The sequence below is a fragment of the Electrona antarctica genome, assembly GCF_951216825.1.
Source record: "Electrona antarctica genome assembly, chromosome: 1".
Classification (NCBI taxonomy): Eukaryota; Metazoa; Chordata; class Actinopteri; order Myctophiformes; family Myctophidae; genus Electrona; species Electrona antarctica.
The window spans coordinates 39,992,408-40,010,441 of record NC_136806.1 but is presented as its reverse complement, the minus strand read 5'-3'; the positions used below and the strand labels follow the sequence as shown (position 1 = coordinate 40,010,441).

General features: G+C 43.6%; 1 protein-coding gene across 1 annotated transcript in view; it reads left to right on the top strand.

Annotated features, from left to right (window-relative positions):
• The window catches only part of LOC306923776 (connector enhancer of kinase suppressor of ras 2), a 133,456-nt gene that overhangs the window by 25,435 nt on the left and 89,987 nt on the right, over window positions 1-18,034 (top strand). Inside the window, exon 2 of the mRNA XM_079502073.1 lies at window positions 16,606-16,769. Within this exon, the coding sequence (XP_079358199.1) occupies window positions 16,606-16,769 (164 nt within the window). The remainder of the gene's footprint in view (window positions 1-16,605; window positions 16,770-18,034) is intronic.

Here is an 18,034-nt window from a genome sequence, read left to right as displayed (position 1 = left end):
AACAATACACAGAACAGCACAGTACACATGAGTACAGTACAGTACAGAAACAAAGCTCACATCAGAATATTAATCCATGTAATAATAATACTAATAATAATACATAATAACACAACACTAATAACTATAATATCAACAGTACAGAGAACAGTACAGTACATCCGAATATTAATCCATGTAATAATAATAATAATAAAAAATAACACATACAACAGCACAGAGAACAGTACACATGAGTACAGTACAGTACAAAGACTTACAGTACAGCACAGTACAGTACAGTATACTGTTCCTGCGCCTTGCCATGCTCGCTTTCATACGCAAATACACAAAACCACACAGGGCCACTCAGCCAGCTTGGCAACTTTGCGCTTTCCAAGCAAATGCATAAATGAAAACATCATGGCTTGCCATTGCCTTCTTCCCATTTGCGACGCATCGCATGGCGCGAGGATGAGCGGGCCGAAGGCCCGCGAAATTCTAGTATTAATACAACTACAGTATAGACACAAAGACAAAGAGGCAGAATGAGGCCCATGAGGAAAATGTAGTCATGCTGCAGTGTTTGCTGTGATTATATGGCTTCCTTGGAAGGTGATCCTGCTTGGTAGGATGAGCAGTGCATGACCGTTGCATGGGGAACATACATACACGCACACAACAGCACAAATAATCACTGACTGCTGTATAGCATCCTGGTTACCACAAGAGTTGGCATAGCAACCAATTCCATCACCATGCTAGTGATATATGACATGGAGCAGCTTTGACACAGACTTGATGCACTATGCTTTGAATAGAGACTGAAATATAATACACGTAATATCAGTGTTGTTGTTGTCCATTTTCGGGTTGGAGAATATATCCAATCACGACAAGAGTGACAATGTGACACAATTTGTAATATAAATGGCAAGACAAAATTCATCAAGAACAGAACAGAGTCAGAATCAATCAATCAATCAATCAATCAATCAATCAATCAATCAATCAATCAATCATAATACAGCATGGGAACCTTTTCTCTGTCGTTATCCACACGCAGAGGCCGACCACGGCACTTATTTCCCATATAAACGTCCTCCTCTTCACCCACTACTCTGTCATTATTGACGGCGGTGTATGTGACATGGCAAGGCGAGGCTAACGGCTCACAGGTGTCTTCGCATGTGTCTGTAATCACTTGATATTCTCTCAGGTCAAGCTGACACTCAGACAGTGTATAGCACACTGCTGCTGCATGCTGAAGCTCTGTAGCCTGCAGTGACACTCAGACAGTGTATAGCACACTGCTGCTGCATGCTGAAGCTCTGTAGCCTGCAGCTTCAACTCCTCTGTATAGCACACTGCTGCTGCATGCTGAAGCTCTGTAGCCTGCAGCTTCAACTCCTCTGTATAGCACACTGCTGCATGCTGAAGCTCTGTAGCCTGCTAGCCTGGTATCCAGCCTGCTTCGCTACGTTCGGCGGATTTTTTTTTCTCTCTTCGCTTATCAGTCTGGAAAGCCTCCTATCTCCAAGGGAGGCGGGACATGCCAAAAGCTTCGAAACCTAACGTGGCTTCTGATTGGTCTGTGGTGCGGGGCGGGACAAAGCACCAGTGAGACGTCATAGCAAAGCGCAGCTACTGCAGTGAAAAGCATGGAGGGTGGCGCTGGCTGATGACGTAGGTTGCCTAACGCTACTCTCATTCGTTGGAACAACATCCAATCAGCAACGACGTTGACTACGTAACATATGTAGTTCTAGTGTAGTTCTGCAAAACCTCCCAATGGGAGGCTTTCCAGACTGATAAGCGAAGAGAGAAAAAAAAATCCGCCGAACGTAGCGAAGCAGGCTGGATACCAGGCTAGTAGCCTGCAGCTTCAACTCCTCTGTATAGCACACTGCTGCTGCATGCTGAAGCTCTGTAGCCTGCAGCTTCAACTCCTCTGTATAGCACACTGCTACTGCATGCTGAAGCTCTGTAGCCTGCAGCTTCACACTGCTGCTGCATGCTGAAGCTCTGTAGCCTGCAGCATGCTGAAGCTCTGTAGCCTGCAGCTTCAACTCCTCTTCTCTAGTGGTGGGAGGTACAGTAACTACCGTACGTACATTTACGCAAGTACAATTTGAAGGTATGCTTAGTTTACTCTACTGGTGTATTTCCAATTTTCAGTACTTTTACTTCTACTCCATACATCTCAGAGGCAAATATTGTACTTCTACTCCACTACAATTATTTGAAAACATTAGTTAATTACTTCGTAGATTTTGATTATTATTACAAAGCACACACGCATTAACCACTTCAGCCCTATACATTTCGGCCATTTGAAAATAGCAGATTTACAAGTAGATCTGCTATTTTCAAAATACTTTTTTTCATTTGAAAACTTGAAATGGGATATTCATAATGACTAATAATGAGTATTTTTACTTTTGGTATATTTTGATTGCCAATACTTTATTTGTACTTTTAGTCAAGTAGCCTATACATTTTTAATTCCGGACTTATAGTATTTCTATATTGCAGTAATATAAGTTACTTTTTCCACTACTGCTGCCTCCAGCTTGACCCTCCTCTCCTCTTACTTCCTCGTATTCCTCCAAATTGCCTCTCGACGCCCCAGTTAGCCGAGGTACAGGGGGAGAGGCGCCGCGGTGCACTTGAAGGCTGACATATTGTGGAGCTAAAATGCCACGCTCTTAAGTATATTCCGTCGTGATGTCATGCATGAATATTTCACGGCGGGGAATATTTTTAGCGAGTGCTGCGGTTTATTTTAGGTCTCGCCGTGCACTCAGCGAGGCACTTAGTCCTGCAGCAGGAGGTCTAAATGTAGTCGAGGCTGTACGGGACAGAGCGCTAAATGTAGTCGAGGCTGTACGGGACAGAGCGCTAAATGTAGTCGAGGCTGTATACGGGACAGAGCTCGGCGTTGCTTGTGCAGAGTTCATGGTTAGAGCGACTCACTCACAGGTCACATGACATGCAATTGTCACTATTTAACACATACTGTGTGGTGTTTGTACTAGCCCTGTCTGTGTCCTCTCCCCCTCCACTGCAGCTCTATGGGACTCGTAGATCTGTGCTGTTAATATCTGTCCGGTTTGGGGGCGGGCGGGGGGGGGGGGGGGGGGGGGGGGGGGTGAGGTGCACTGACGACGATGTCAACCTGTGTCTTACCTAAATTATTTCTGAACGTTGTATCAAAAATCCCTGTATCCAGATATCTGTACAGTAGCTCTGATGGTGTGGAAAAATGAATCGTTGGCTTGAAACAACCTAAACCTGGTGTTTTGGCAGCCTTCTGTGCCAAATTTAACAAGGTGCATTCCCGATCAGGAACGACGTGCCTTCTTTTTAAGTGGTGTAGCAATTCAGCATGTAGGCCTACTCATACGCAGAAGCTGGGAATAGACAATGTATTGATTGATGGCTCTTTGAACTCCAGTACTGTCCATGCGTCGATGTCCATGTGGCTAAAAGACTGTACTATCCAATACTCAGACATATATTAGTTTATTTGTACACACATTTCGTAGTCAATGAGTGCTTTAAAAAAGCCCAAGGCCTTATACAACAAAGAATAAGGATTAATAGAGGGGCATGAAAGAAGTGCAAGTGGTTAACCATTATCATGCCTTTATCGTTGGCATTATTAGAAATGAAAATATTCAAAATATAAAAAATAGCCATTTTATAATCTCACAAATCATAGCAATTTGCAGGCTATCTATCTATGAGAGGGCTGGCGTGCGTGCGTGCGTGCGTGCGTGCGTGCGTGCGTGCGTGCGTGCGTGCAAAGCTAACGCTTGACCAATCAGTGCTAAACGCCACACTCCCACTAAGCCACAGATGTACCTCCAATAATCATTGACAATTCCCATGTGGATCCTGACATCCACGTTTCTTTCCCCCGTTGCACGCTTCTGACAGTCTGAATACAAACCACTCTCTCTCCACTGAAGCCGGTGTGTGTTCCAGCCTCCAGGGAGATGATGGCCAAACGCTGCTCTGTCCATGATGTGATTTTGTTTTAATGGCCGCGCAGCGCAGCACAGCACAGCTGTGAGAGGCTGCATTTCGAGCCATATTGTGCTGTAAATGCAGTCTTTTTATTGAGGCCTTTAACAAGCTCTCCGTCAGCAAGTGGTATGCATACTGTGTGCACGGCACGCGCACGTGTGTGTAAATATATATATATATATACGGTATATATATATGTGTGTGTGTGTGTGTGTGTGTGTGCGTGCGTGCGTGCGTGCATGCGTGCGTGCGTGCGTGCGTGCGTGCGTGCATGCGTGCGTGCGTGCGTGCGCATGCGTGTGCGTGTGTAGTGTGTACTCCCTATCCTAGTATCAGTGCTAGTGGTCCTCCTGAGGGGAGGTTACTGCTGATATCTCACTTCTGCTTGGAGGACAGCCCTCCTCTGGTCGCCTGGCAACACCAACTTCACAGTGTTAGTGGCGGCGCTATATGAGCAAATACACTGAGACATTAGAGTATGTTAATAGTACAGTATGAGACATTAGAGTATGTTAATAGTACAGTATGAGATTAACAGCATACAGTATGGATTTTACGTTGTGACAATTATGGTAAAGTTTGGGACGTTAGAATATGTTGAACGCTTGAACCCATTCAGGACGGGAACCCCTTTTGGTGTTTTAAGCAATATGTTATATACTTAAACTTAGACAGGAAGAATAGCAGATCTGAAAATCTTGAAAATGTGGTGCAAATTTTTAAGTATATATTCTTTCAGAGCGAACTATTTTAACTCCAATCTTTGCTTCTGGGGGGTCCCTGGAACAACATACTTTCAGATGGGGGTCTGTGGCCAAATACAGATAATTCTGGGGGTCCTTGGCATGAAAAAGGTTGAGCACCACTGACATATAGAAACATAGGTTTTTCAGAAAATTTAGACACTTGACACTAAATGGGTTAAGTGTCAAGTACCTTTTTGGATATGGATTGTTATTTATAATGTTCATTCAGAGCTGATGTTTCCATTGCGGCACGAGAGCAAATGAAAATTAACGTGACAACAAAATGACTACGCGTACGGATATGTCTGCATATTGTCTCTTTCGGGTGGAAACCTCATATGTACAATACTGTTTCTTTACTTTTCAGGATTCTAATTCATAAGCAGCAAAAGTTGCAGATCAACAAGCTCGAAATGCGTCGCTTTGCACCACGTTTCAAGCTTGTGGATCTGTTACTTTTGAATTGATGCTGTTGTGATGCTGTAGTATGATCGGCATTCATTTCTCAAAAAGTTCTAACATGGAGACAAGAGGTTTCTGCCTGACAGTGACGATATCTAGGTCTAGTACTAAGGGCGAAGATATATAGGTGCTATAAGTAAAGTCACTAATGTTGCTCTGGAGAGGGAAGTCTGGAACACTTTGGTGGAGCTGTTGCCCCCGCGACCCGACTACGGATAAACGGTTGAAGATGGATGGATGGATGGATGGATGTTTTAGTCATCTGAAATGTTTTAGTTTAATTCAAGTTTTACTTGACTAAATATAAGATTTTAGTCAACTAAATCTACAGTCTATTTAGTCATCTAAAATGGCCACGACACCCGAGCGTAACCATTCCAAACATAACATGACTTGTCTTTCTACCGGATCTCTTCTCCACTAGTCCCTCCCTATTAGTCTAGTTTTTATTTGTTGACGAAATTAATTGTCAATATATTTAGTCTCAGTTTTACTCATCATATATAGCTTAGTTTTTGATTTGTTTTTATTTCGATTTCGTCAGTGAAAAAAGGTAGTCGACGAACAGTAATTAGTCATTTTTAGTCAACAAAATGAACACAGAGTGGCACCAAATGAGGTTCGTCCATGATTATGAGCCAAAGAACCACTGTTAGTGCTATTTTAGCACCACTGTTTGTTTAGAGCCTTATGGTTGTACTGATGCAGATATGGTTATGGTAATATTTACACATACTGTATATACACCTGCCTCTGGGTGCATGGGAACTGAGCCTATGAAGGAGCTTGTCCTTCAGGGAACACAGTGACTCATGCAGTGATTGGCCAGCAGCTATGTGTGCCACCTCGTTTATGTGTGTGTGTGTGTGTGTGTGTGTGTGTGTGTGTGTGTGTGTGTGTGTGTGTGTGTGCGTGCGTGCGTGCGTGCGTGCGTGCGTGCGTGCGTGCGTGCGTGCGTGCGTGCGTGCGTGTGTGCGTGCGTGCGTGCGTGCGTGCGTGCGACCGTGCGTGCGTGCGACCGTGCGACCGTGCGTGCAACCGTGCATGTGTGTGTTGTGTAGATATACTGTACTTGTGCATGTTTCATACACACACATGCATTTGTATTTAAATCACAATATTGCCGTCAGGATCTCTTGTACTTTATAGTTGTGTGATACATTATGATAATTATATGATTTATCAGACTCACTGTTAGTTAATAAATAACTAATCACGCTTAGTTCTTTTTATTTTTGTTAATTTGTAATGCTGCATCATGGAGTCCAATAACTCCATGCATGCATGATTCATGAAATAACTAATACAAAAATTAAGGTTTCCCTGGGGAGCACATACACAGTGAAAATTACCCCAAATGTTTACTTGTTTAGAGTGGCCAATTGTTTTTACCTCCCTTTCTCCCCAATTTAGTCATTATGCTACTCCCCACACAGATCTCTGTGTTGTCACTGCTGTTGTATCCCACTGACTCACAGTCAGGAGACCCCGCTGGGAGAACTCCCAGTGGAGGACTCCTTCCTACTCGTTCCGCCCAACACCCCCCGCTGACGTGGTGCCACCCAGCCTGTAGGATTAGCCGTGCAGTGACCCCAGGAGTGTTTTGAAGTGACATCACTCTTTAAGCCTATATCTATACTTTCGAGAAATTCGAGAAATTGTGGATCTAAGCTCACAACGTGTCACATCATAAGCCTTTGTGTGTGTGTGTGTGTGTGTGTGTGTGTGTGTGTGTGTGTGTGTGTGTGTGTGTGTGTGTGTGTGTGTGTGTGTGTGTGTGTGTGTGTGTGTGTGTGTGTGTGTGTGTGTGTGTGTGTGTGTGTGTGTCTTACAGAAACACAGTGATATAAAGGATGACAGGAACTCCCAAGGAACCAGTGCAGCAACAGTTTTAATGATTAAGTGCTCAGTTTTTGTGTTGATTAAGAAACAAGCCTGCTGTTGTTCATAATGTCTTTATCAAAAAGGATGCTGTATGATTATACTTCTGCAATATCTCTTGGCATGCTTTCACTGAAACCATCATTTTAAAACTACAAATACATATGGCCCCAATACAAAGGATTAGACCCTTCCTCACCCACGAGTCAGCCCAGCTTCTTATCCAGACATCAGTCATATCAAAACTTGACTTCCTTACTGGCCTACCAGCATGTGCACTTAAGCCTGTATTTAAGTGCATTCCATAGTTTTATCTCCCTTCAGGCTCCAAAACTATGGAATGCACTTCCCATTACAATCAGAACTGCAGCCTCACTCCCAATCTTCCGCCGTAGTCTGAAAACCCACCTTTTCAGACTCCATCATGGCCCATAGAACTTGCCCTAGCCCCTTAGATATAGTACTTTATGTAGAGTCGACTTAGATAGCATTTTATACAGACTGTATACAGCATGTTGCTGTAAGTAGACAGCACTAGAATTGCATTTTATGTAGTCATATCACTTTATAGTATATATATATATATATATATATATATATATATATGTATATGTATATGTATATGTATATGTATAGTATAGTATAGTATAGTATAGTATAGTATAGTATAGTATAGTATAGTATAGTATAGTATAGTATAGTGTATAACTTCCCATTGCAATCAGAACTGCAGACTCACTCCCAATCTTCCGCCGTAGTCTGAAAAACCACCTCTTCAAACTCCATCTTAGCACTGACTGTAGCACGCACTAGCCACGACGACCTTACAGGTGAATGCAAAGGCTAAACTTAGGTAATTTAGATACCATTGTATGTAGACATAGCATGTTTATTCATAGCTTAGTGCCGGCCCTGAGCAATTTGGTGCCCTAGGCAGGATTTCTCGTGATGCCCCCTTGAAAAATGACCATGGCCCCCTTGTGCTCCAAAGCACTGTGTTTTGTTTTGCTTGGTGGATGCCCCCCCCCTCATGATGCCCCCCCTCCCCTCATGATGCCCCCCCTCCCCTCATGATGCCCTAGGCAACTGCCTGTTCTGCCTGATGGGAGGGCCGGCCCACAGATATTGTACTATTAGACAGATGTTAGGTTCTTAGGTTGCTTATGATTCATGATGACTATTTCTATGTACAGTATATGATGTATTACCATGTGGTGGTCTTGCTTACTGTAAATCGCTCTGAATTAAGAGTGTCTGCTAAATGGCTAAATTGTGTTTGTGTGTGTGTGTGTGTGTGTGTGTGTGTGTGTGTGTGTGCGTACGTGCGTGTGTGCGTGCGTGCGTGTGTGCGTGCGTGCGTGCGTGCGTGCGTGCGTGCCAAGGTTATAATAGTTAACTAAAACTAACTAAAAAACGAAAACTAGAATTAAAAAAACATTTTAGTTAACTGAAACTAATAAAAATAATAATAATAATAAAGAAACGATAACTAAACTGAAACTGTATTGTGTGTTCACAAAATTATGTAAAACTAACTGAAATTATAGACAAAATATCCTTAGTTTTAGTTTTTATCAATATTTATATGCCTTTCGGATATTTATAATATAAACCTTTTAAATTCATTCAATTCATTTCCTCATTTCTCCAACAAGTTTTACGGCAGTTTTCAGCACCGTACGGCAGCATGTAGCCATGCTTTGCGTCGCTTGTTTACATTCTGCACTGCCTGAAACTGACTGCATGTTACTTGGAAAAATGGCAAAAGTTGGAAGAAAGTAAAGTGAATATAGTCTCTCAAGACAGACTGTTGCCTCCCGTCAACTTTTGAGGAACAACAGGGGCCGCTGTTTTCCCGAATATTTGACGATGGGATTCTCAGATTGCTTTGAATATGACAGCGAGAGTGACGCAAGGAAGTGCCTTGTAGAAAAGGATGATCGTAAAATATGCGGAGCACGTCTACTCTGAAGGGTATATAGTAGGCCTATTATTTAAGGATCGGTCATTCGTGGAATGAGCAACACAGCTAAATGTGTGGGTAGCGCCCCCAAAACATTTGCCAAAATGGCAAGTGGTTGGTATTCACCCTTGCCACAACAGCTTGGTTTGGTATGGAACAGTATCTCACTCAGGGCAAGACAGAACTTGTCATCATTAAAGGCAATCCCATATCTTCAGAATCTGGGACCTATAACGCCATCCTCCAGGATGACAACACTCGCCCCATAGAGCCAGGATCAAAGAGTACCTCCAAAATGTAGGAGTGGAGAGGATGGAATGGCCTGCCGTGAGTCCAGACCTCAACCCAATTGAACACTTGTGGGATCAGCTTGGGCGTGCCGTGTTGTTTTTTCCTTATTACTGTGGGAGAGTGCAATCATCCAATCCACTAAGCAACTCAAAGCAAGGGTTGGTATTGACCATTACCGCGGCCATGTTTCCATCAGAGTTAGGAAGCACTCGTTTTCAGTAAAGCAATGTCCTGGTGCCTCTTGCATTATGTGCTAATTCAAAACAGGTGGTACACAGGGCAGTTGAGTGATATCTAACGAGCACTTCCAAACTCCAGCACTTGAAAAAGTGCAAGCTAGGACACAAAGTAGCTCATAACATGTATACAGTGGATTTTTATGAAACAAACACTTGTTTGTGAGTTTGTTGGTGAGTTGGTGAGTTTGACGTTGTTTAATACAATCAGATAGGACTTTTCTGTTTGGATGAATGGGCTGCCAATGGAAGTTGTACCTAGGTAGCACCTTGCCATTAACTTATATGGTAAGATGTCTGCAGTCTGCATATGGAGAATAATACCAACTGTTAAAAAGGGCAGTTAGTTTAGTCCACACTCACCCCTCCCCCCTCCTAGAGTGGTGGCTTTCAAAAGCAAGTTAAGTTTATTGAGTTAATTAGGTCACTATGACACCAGCAGGTGTATTTCATTCAGTTAATCAAGCCACACAGTATGCAAGTAGTTCATTCTTCACTGCAGAGTTGTTGTGAGAGGTTGTGTGTCCATTGACAGTAAGTGTGTTTGGTTATGCAAAAGGTGATGTTTTCATGCTTCAATCTTATTGTTAAGAATGTAAAGTGCTAAATGCCTTGTTTGTATTTTGTGTTTTTGGCACTACTGCTAGAGTTTTACCACTATTAAGTGAGATATTGTAGATCAGTGCTTTTTGGTTGATACATTTGATCGTATACTGATCTGGCACATTTGTTTGGGGGCGCTACCCACACGTTTAGCTGTGTTGCTCATTCCACAAATGCCCGATCCTTACAATCTATACAGACTATACCTCATTGTACAGGTGACAACGATTACAATAAATTGATATTATCAAAGTGGAGAAATAAAGGACCAAATTAAGTTACGTTATTTTTTGATGTTTTATTACACAATACTTACTCTGATCTTTTTGAATCCTATACCTGACAAATAAACCAAAGTACGAAAAAAACTAAAACTAAACTAAAACTCAGCATTTTCACCAAAATAAAAACTAAATAGAAACTAGCAAACCCACTCTAAAAACGAACTAAAACTAACTGAATTGGAAGAAAAAAAACTAACAAACTAAACTATAATGAAAAATCCAAAACTATTATAACCTTGCTGCGTGCGTGTGTTGGATAAATAGGCCATGGCTATAGTGAGAGAGATTCCCAGAGGATATCAGACCCATTTGATTCCAGGAGACAGAGAGCAAAGGATTTAGTTATTATTCCTATAGCTAATAGCTACAGTAGACAGACAGACAGACAGACAGACAGACAGACAGACAGACAGACAGACAGACAGACAGGCCGGTACAACAGTGAGGCATATACATATTGTTTATGAGAATGCCAAATTATAACATAAGTAATGTTTTTGTTAGATATTATTTAAATATCTAGCATTTGAAAAATATCTGTTGTCCGTCCGCCCCTAATTGCTCCCAGAGCGCCGTAGAATCCAATGGCTGCTCACAGCTCCTAGTTGTTATAGGATGGGTAAAAAGAGGACAACTTTAGGTGTAGCCTATATAATGTGCTAAAAAAAACCACCCCAAAGGAGTGGGGACTATTCTATTTGATTTGTTTCCAAGACTGCAGCTGTATACGTCCTGCACTACTGCTGCTAGCGTACTACTGAATGTGTGTGCACGTGGGCACACACTGCTAGCCTACTACTGTATGAGTGTGTGTGCACATGGGCACACACTGCTAGCCTACTACTGTATGAGTGTGTGTGCACATGGGCACACACTGCTAGCCTACTACTGTATGTGTGTGCACGTGGGAACACACTACTACTGTACTGTACTGCATGTGTGTGCACGTGGGCACACACTGCTAGTCTACTACTGTACTGTATGTGTGTGCACGTGGGCACACACTGCTAGTGTACTACTGTATGTGAGTGCACGTGGGCACACAATACTACTGTACTGCATGTGTGTGCACGTGGGCACACACTGCTAGTGTACTACTGTATGTGAGTGCACGTGGGCACACAATACTACTGTACTGTATGTGTGTGCACGTGGGCACACAATACTACTGTACTGCATGTGTGTGCACGTGGGCACACACTGCTAGTCTACTACTGTACTGTATGTGTGTGCACGTGGGCACACACTGCTAGTGTACTACTGTACTGTATGTGTGTGCACGTGGGCACACAATACTACTGTACTGCATGTGTGTGCACGTGGGCACACACTGCTAGTCTACTACTGTACTGTATGTGAGTGCACGTGGGCACACACTGCTACTGTATGTGAGTGCACGTGGGCACACTGTCCGCTGAGGCTGGGTCTCACAGCGGTGCTGCAGTATCTCACTATTAGTGTGTGATGTCATGATGTCACCCGTCTCACATGAGGGAAATCCCTCCAGACAACTCTGTCTTAATTCAGGTGTGTGTGTGTGTGTGTGTGTGTGTGTGTGTGTGTGTGTGTGTGTGTGTGTGTGTGTGTGTGTGTGTGTGTGTGTGTGTGTGTGTGGGTGTGTGGGTGCGCTTATATTATTGTAATGTACGTATTTATATTGCTATACTTGTTAGCATAGTAGAATTTGAGAATGAGTTATAGTCTTACAATTAAATGATCCATATTGTAGTTGGGATTACGGTTAGGCATTAGGTTTAGGGGTTGAAGTTATGCTTGATTTATACTTAGTTGGAGGCTGGTGAAAATAGCTGATCTACAAGCTCACAACTCATAGCGTGACGCGTTGAGACATTGCAGATAGGCTGTATATATTTATATACGCACACGCACGCACACACACACACACACACACACACACACACACACACACACACACACACACACACACACACACACACACACACACACACACACACACACACACACACGTGTGCGTACGCGCGTGTGTGATGGAAGCTGTGTGTTAGGGTGTTACCACACTTTCTTCTCAGTGTCAGCAGTAGGCGTTCCCTGAGGCTTCACGCACACACACACACACAGACACACACACACACACACACACACACACACACACACACACACACACACACACACACACACACAAATACACACAGACCTTGAATAACAACTGCTATTTTGTAAGTCTGTGTCTATGTTTGTAGGAAATGCGTTTGTGTGATTTGTGCAGGTGTGTGTGTGTGTGTGTGTGTGTGTGTGTGTGTGTGTGTGTGTGTGTGTGTGTGTGTGTGTGTGTCTGCATTTGTGAATATTTGCACTTGCAGCACATTGTTATTTGTGTGTGTGCGTGTGTGTGCGCGTGCGTGCGCGCGTGCGTGCGTGCGTGCGTGCGTGCGTGCGTGCGTGTGGTGGTCACTGGTCACAGGTGTGCTTTCTGCTGATGGTGCTGGTTAGAAGCTGTATGCTGATTGATCAATAACATGCGCGGGGCACTGTGTGGCTGTGTGGCTGCGCATGTAGATCCATCAGCCTCATATTCATACATAACACTGACTGGACACAGACATGCTGGCCAGGTGTATTTTCTTTTCATAGCTACTACATCTGCAATATTCCCTTGTATTTTTAAACAGGTAGCGCTGCGTCATTGACACGCATGCACGCACGCACGCACGCACGCACGCACGCACGCAGATAGTATCACAGAGAAATGTATCTTATCGTACTGTGCATTTCAGGCCAATGCAGCATGCCTGAGGTTGGATAAGGAGAGCCATGTTACATGATCATGTCAGGGGCAAAAACTAAAAGTCCAACTGAGACCAAATTCAGATAATCCATGCAGCTCTTACGTTAACAACATACTTTTTGAAATAATAATTTGGCAATCCTACTACTAATAACTGTAATTGTTTGTTATAAATAGGTTGCTCCGGATGCAAAGCATCTGCTTGGTCCAGACTTATTTTGAAGTCTAACTTTTGTCTGTCTTGATTCTGTTTTAAAAGCAAGACTTTGACTAAATTATATTTTGCCAGCGAGACATCTGTGTGGTTGTGACCTATCTACACTCTGTGGAACATGGAAATTGCTTCATTTTTGACCTCTGTTGCAGAGGTGGTGGTGAGTTTTTAATAGATTTTATCTCTAAACGCCACACAGCTACATTAGCTGGTCTGATTGACATGACCTCTATTCCTCATAATAGGGCAAAAAGGACAACAAGACTCGTTTGACTCCCTCTATGGGCGCTGGGGGCATGTTGTCTTCTCTGTGTCATCAGTGCCCATACCCTAGGTGGGGTTGGCGAAAGGGCCTTTCACAAATGGGTCAGGACCCATTTGTATGGGTCACGACTCCAGTAAAAATCCCATTTTCCTTTTCCTACATTTAAAAAAATATGTATTTCAAAATATGTTTTGTACATACATTTTTTAAATATATGTTAAAACAAACAAATCTAAGAAATGCCATAAACAAAAAATTATAATAATTAAAATAATTATGGGCTCGACCTGAAAAGTTTGGGAACCATTATAGAGGCTCCTCAACATGCAATTCCAATTTGGGTATGATTGGATGTTTCCTTCCTGATATATGGCGTTTTTTGTAAGCAATAGGCCCTCGCTTTTGGTTCTGCATTGTTTAGAGGCCTGTCGATGTGTGATTTGGGGCAGATTGGATATGCTGCATTCATGATTTGTGGAATTTTGTGCAAAACCATGATAGTCATTATGTTTTGATAGTCTGCATTTCTTAAGTACCAGGTCTTAAGACCTGGAGGCGTGATCAATGCCATTTGGCTATTCTGAGTGGCCAAACAGCATTGACCACACCTCCAGGTCTTAAGTTAAGTCATAAGACCTGGTACTTAAGACACGCATAATAGCCTACTGCCCAATTATGTCTGAGTTGTATTTTGTCAGAATGATTGTCATTTGGGGTACTTTGGCTGTGCGTTCTCCCTCTTGCCTCTTGGCACATGGAGTGTCTTTGGCTGTGCGTTCTCCCTCTTGCCTCTTGGCACATGGAGCTGTGCGTTCTCCCTCTTGCCTCTTGGCACATGGAGCTGTGCGTTCTCCCTCTTGCCTCTTGGCACATGGAGCTGTGCGTTCTCCCTCTTGCCTCTTGGCACATGGAGCTGTGCGTTCTCCCTCTTGCCTCTTGGCACATGGAGCTGTGCGTTCTCCCTCTTGCCTCTTGGCACATGGAGCTGTGCGTTCTCCCTCTTGCCTCTTGGCACATGGAGCTGTGCGTTCTCCCTCTTGCCTCTTGGCACATGGAGCTGTGCGTTCTCCCTCTTGCCTCTTGGCACATGGAGCTGTGCGTTCTCCCTCTTGCCTCTTGGCACATGGAGCTGTGCGTTCTCCCTCTTGCCTCTTGGCACATGGAGCTGTGCGTTCTCCCTCTTGCCTCTTGGCACATGGAGCTGTGCGTTCTCCCTCTTGCCTCTTGGCACATGGAGCTGTGCGTTCTCCCTCTTGCCTCTTGGCACATGGAGCTGTGCGTTCTCCCTCTTGCCTCTTGGCACATGGAGCTGTGCGTTCTCCCTCTTGCCTCTTGGCACATGGAGCTGTGCGTTCTCCCTCTTGCCTCTTGGCACATGGAGCTGTGCGTTCTCCCTCTTGCCTCTTGGCACATGGAGCTGTGCGTTCTCCCTCTTGCCTCTTGGCACATGGAGCTGTGCGTTCTCCCTCTTGCCTCTTGGCACATGGAGCTGTGCGTTCTCCCTCTTGCCTCTTGGCACATGGAGCTGTGCGTTCTCCCTCTTGCCTCTTGGCACATGGAGCTGTGCGTTCTCCCTCTTGCCTCTTGGCACATGGAGCTGTGCGTTCTCCCTCTTGCCTCTTGGCACATGGAGTGTCTTTTTGTCTCCTACCCCATTTAGCAGTTATAAATAAGGGCAAAGGATTACTAGCCAATTGCTCTGCATTTGGCTAATTAAAGACGCAATCCCCCCAAAATCGTGTTTTTCATTTGGTTATGTCTAATCTTTTTGTAAACTTTTTGAAGCTTAACCGTGACAATTCTGGTAGTTTCTTGTAGGCCTACTCTATCTGCAAAGCATAAATATAGAGTTTTACAACAACAACCACAAAATATGATTGTCAGACTAGCAGACGTCATTGAAAACAAGTTTAATGGGTCTCCCGTGTGGAAAGCCACATCTTAACCACTAAGCTATGGGATATTCCCATGTCTCGGGGGAAATATTAGACTTTGAGGCCATCAGGCCGAGGTTGTGAAGAATGTTGAGATCAATAATTGGGAGATTGAGTAAGGTGTTCCCAGTTGATTGACTCTGCCCACCAGACACCTGCAAGACAGAGATACACACACACACACACACACACACACACACACACACACACACACACACACACACACACACACACACACACACACACACACACACACACACACACACACACACACACACACACACATGCCTGCACAACAGTGCAACATGCAGTGCAGTTGTTTCTTTTTAGTTGTTGCAGTCTCGTCTCAGTCTTGTTTGTATTATTTGTATGTTGGATATTAAATGTCTAATATGGACCACAGTGGTTTTTAGATATTTTTTGGGGCTTTTTTTTTGCCTTTATTGGACAGATGATAGTAGATAGACAGGAAAGGGGAGAGAGATGGGGGGGGACACACAGCAAAGGTTGTCACGCTATAAAGCTGGCTTACCAGCCAAGGCCTGGACTACAGTGGTGATATATCCATGGTGACGCTTTTAAAGACATATTTATTTTCAAATACCCTAAAGGTTCCAGGGGCAAAAAGTAACAGGTATAAATTATCCTTCGTGCCTGTGTCTATCCAGGCCTTAAATGACGATAGGAGGAGGAGGTAACTTTGTAACTTTGTCGCCGTTATGAATTTCCTTTGCTACACTGAAACCTTGAACTGTTTATTTTATTTCTATGTGTACCATGCTCTTTTTACTGTGTTTTATGTGATTCATGTGTCTGCCTGTTATGCCTTGTTGTAAACCAAATCGCCCTTCGGGGACAAACAAATAAATTAACCTGAACCTGAAATGTGTCTAAAAAAGACACAGAACTAACGTGTGTGTGTGTGTGTGTGCGCGCTGCTCTCCTCAGGTTTAGATGACTGTCTGCAGCAGTATGTGAAGAGTTTCGAGCGGGAGCAGATGGGAGGGGAACAGCTGCTCCACATCACCCATCAGGAACTGGAAGAACTGGGAGTGACCAGGATAGGACACCAGGAACTCATACTGGAAGCCGTGGATCTGCTCTGTGCACTGGTCAGTGTGTGTGTGTGTGTGTGTGTGTGTGCCTGCATGCGTGCGTGCGTGCGTGCTTTTTGCTGCCAAGTACATTTGTAATTCCGGACGTTTACTTGTAACAGTATGAGTATATTTCTATATTCCAGTATACCTTTTTTTTTTAAATGTTTTTTTTTTGTGGCTTTCGCCTTTATTTCTTATTTTTTATGAAGGGACAGACAGTAGGCTGACAGGAAATGGGGAGAGAGATGGGGGGAAGACATGCAGTAAAGGCCGTCGGGATCGGGAGTCGAACCCGCGGCACACTGCCAGACTGGATTACCAGCCAAGGTGCCTGGACCGCTGAGCCACAGCCCAGGCCTCCAGTATACTTTTACTATAGTAAAAGTACTTCCACCACGGCATGACAGCATGGCCCAGGTGCACTCTGTCACCGTCAGCACTGCAGCATCCGTCCCTGTGAGTGACAGGAGACTGACACAAATGAAAAGACACCCGCAGATAAGACCAAGTAAGATAGTTAAGGACGGAGGAGATTAAAAGCTGCAATCCAGATGAATAAGGCAAGGTTATCGTTCCAGCTGAAGGGGGGAAGAACACTGCACTATACAGTTGATCCATTGAGACCTGAGGACGCATCTGTGTCGCCTCATAGCTTTTAACCACTTTTAACCAATATTTAAAACTTTTAACTGTTGAAAAATAGCAGTTGTAGATCTGCTTTTTTTTGGAAAACCGTGAAAATGTGTGCAAATCTTTGAATATATATTCTTTCACAGCAAACGCTTTTAACTTAAATCTTTGCTTCTGGGAGGTCCCTGGAACAACAAATTTTTCAGATGGGGGTCCGCGGCCAACTTTTGGGGTCCTTGACATGAAATAGTTTGAGAACCACTGACATAGAAACATAGGTTTTTCAGAAAGCTGTCATGATTTAGAAGACATTTGTAGAATCTGGTCTCAGGTCTAAATGGCGTAAGCATGTGATGGTGTGACTTATTAATGGAAGTTAATCATCACATGTGTTGGGCTATAGTTTCCTTTTAGAACTTCGTCACTTATAAGTGGATCTGAACCACTTGGTTTTGCAAGTGGAACCCCCAAGTAGTTGGCAAAACACTAAAATATGGGCCATATCTGGCACACTGCTTTACCCCTAATTCCTAAAATGTAGCCATATTTCACTGTTTTGAAAAACATTATGAAATTGTTCAAATAGCCGATCTACATCGTTGTGAGCTTGTATATTGGCTATTTGAAATATTATTATTCTTTTTTTAAAT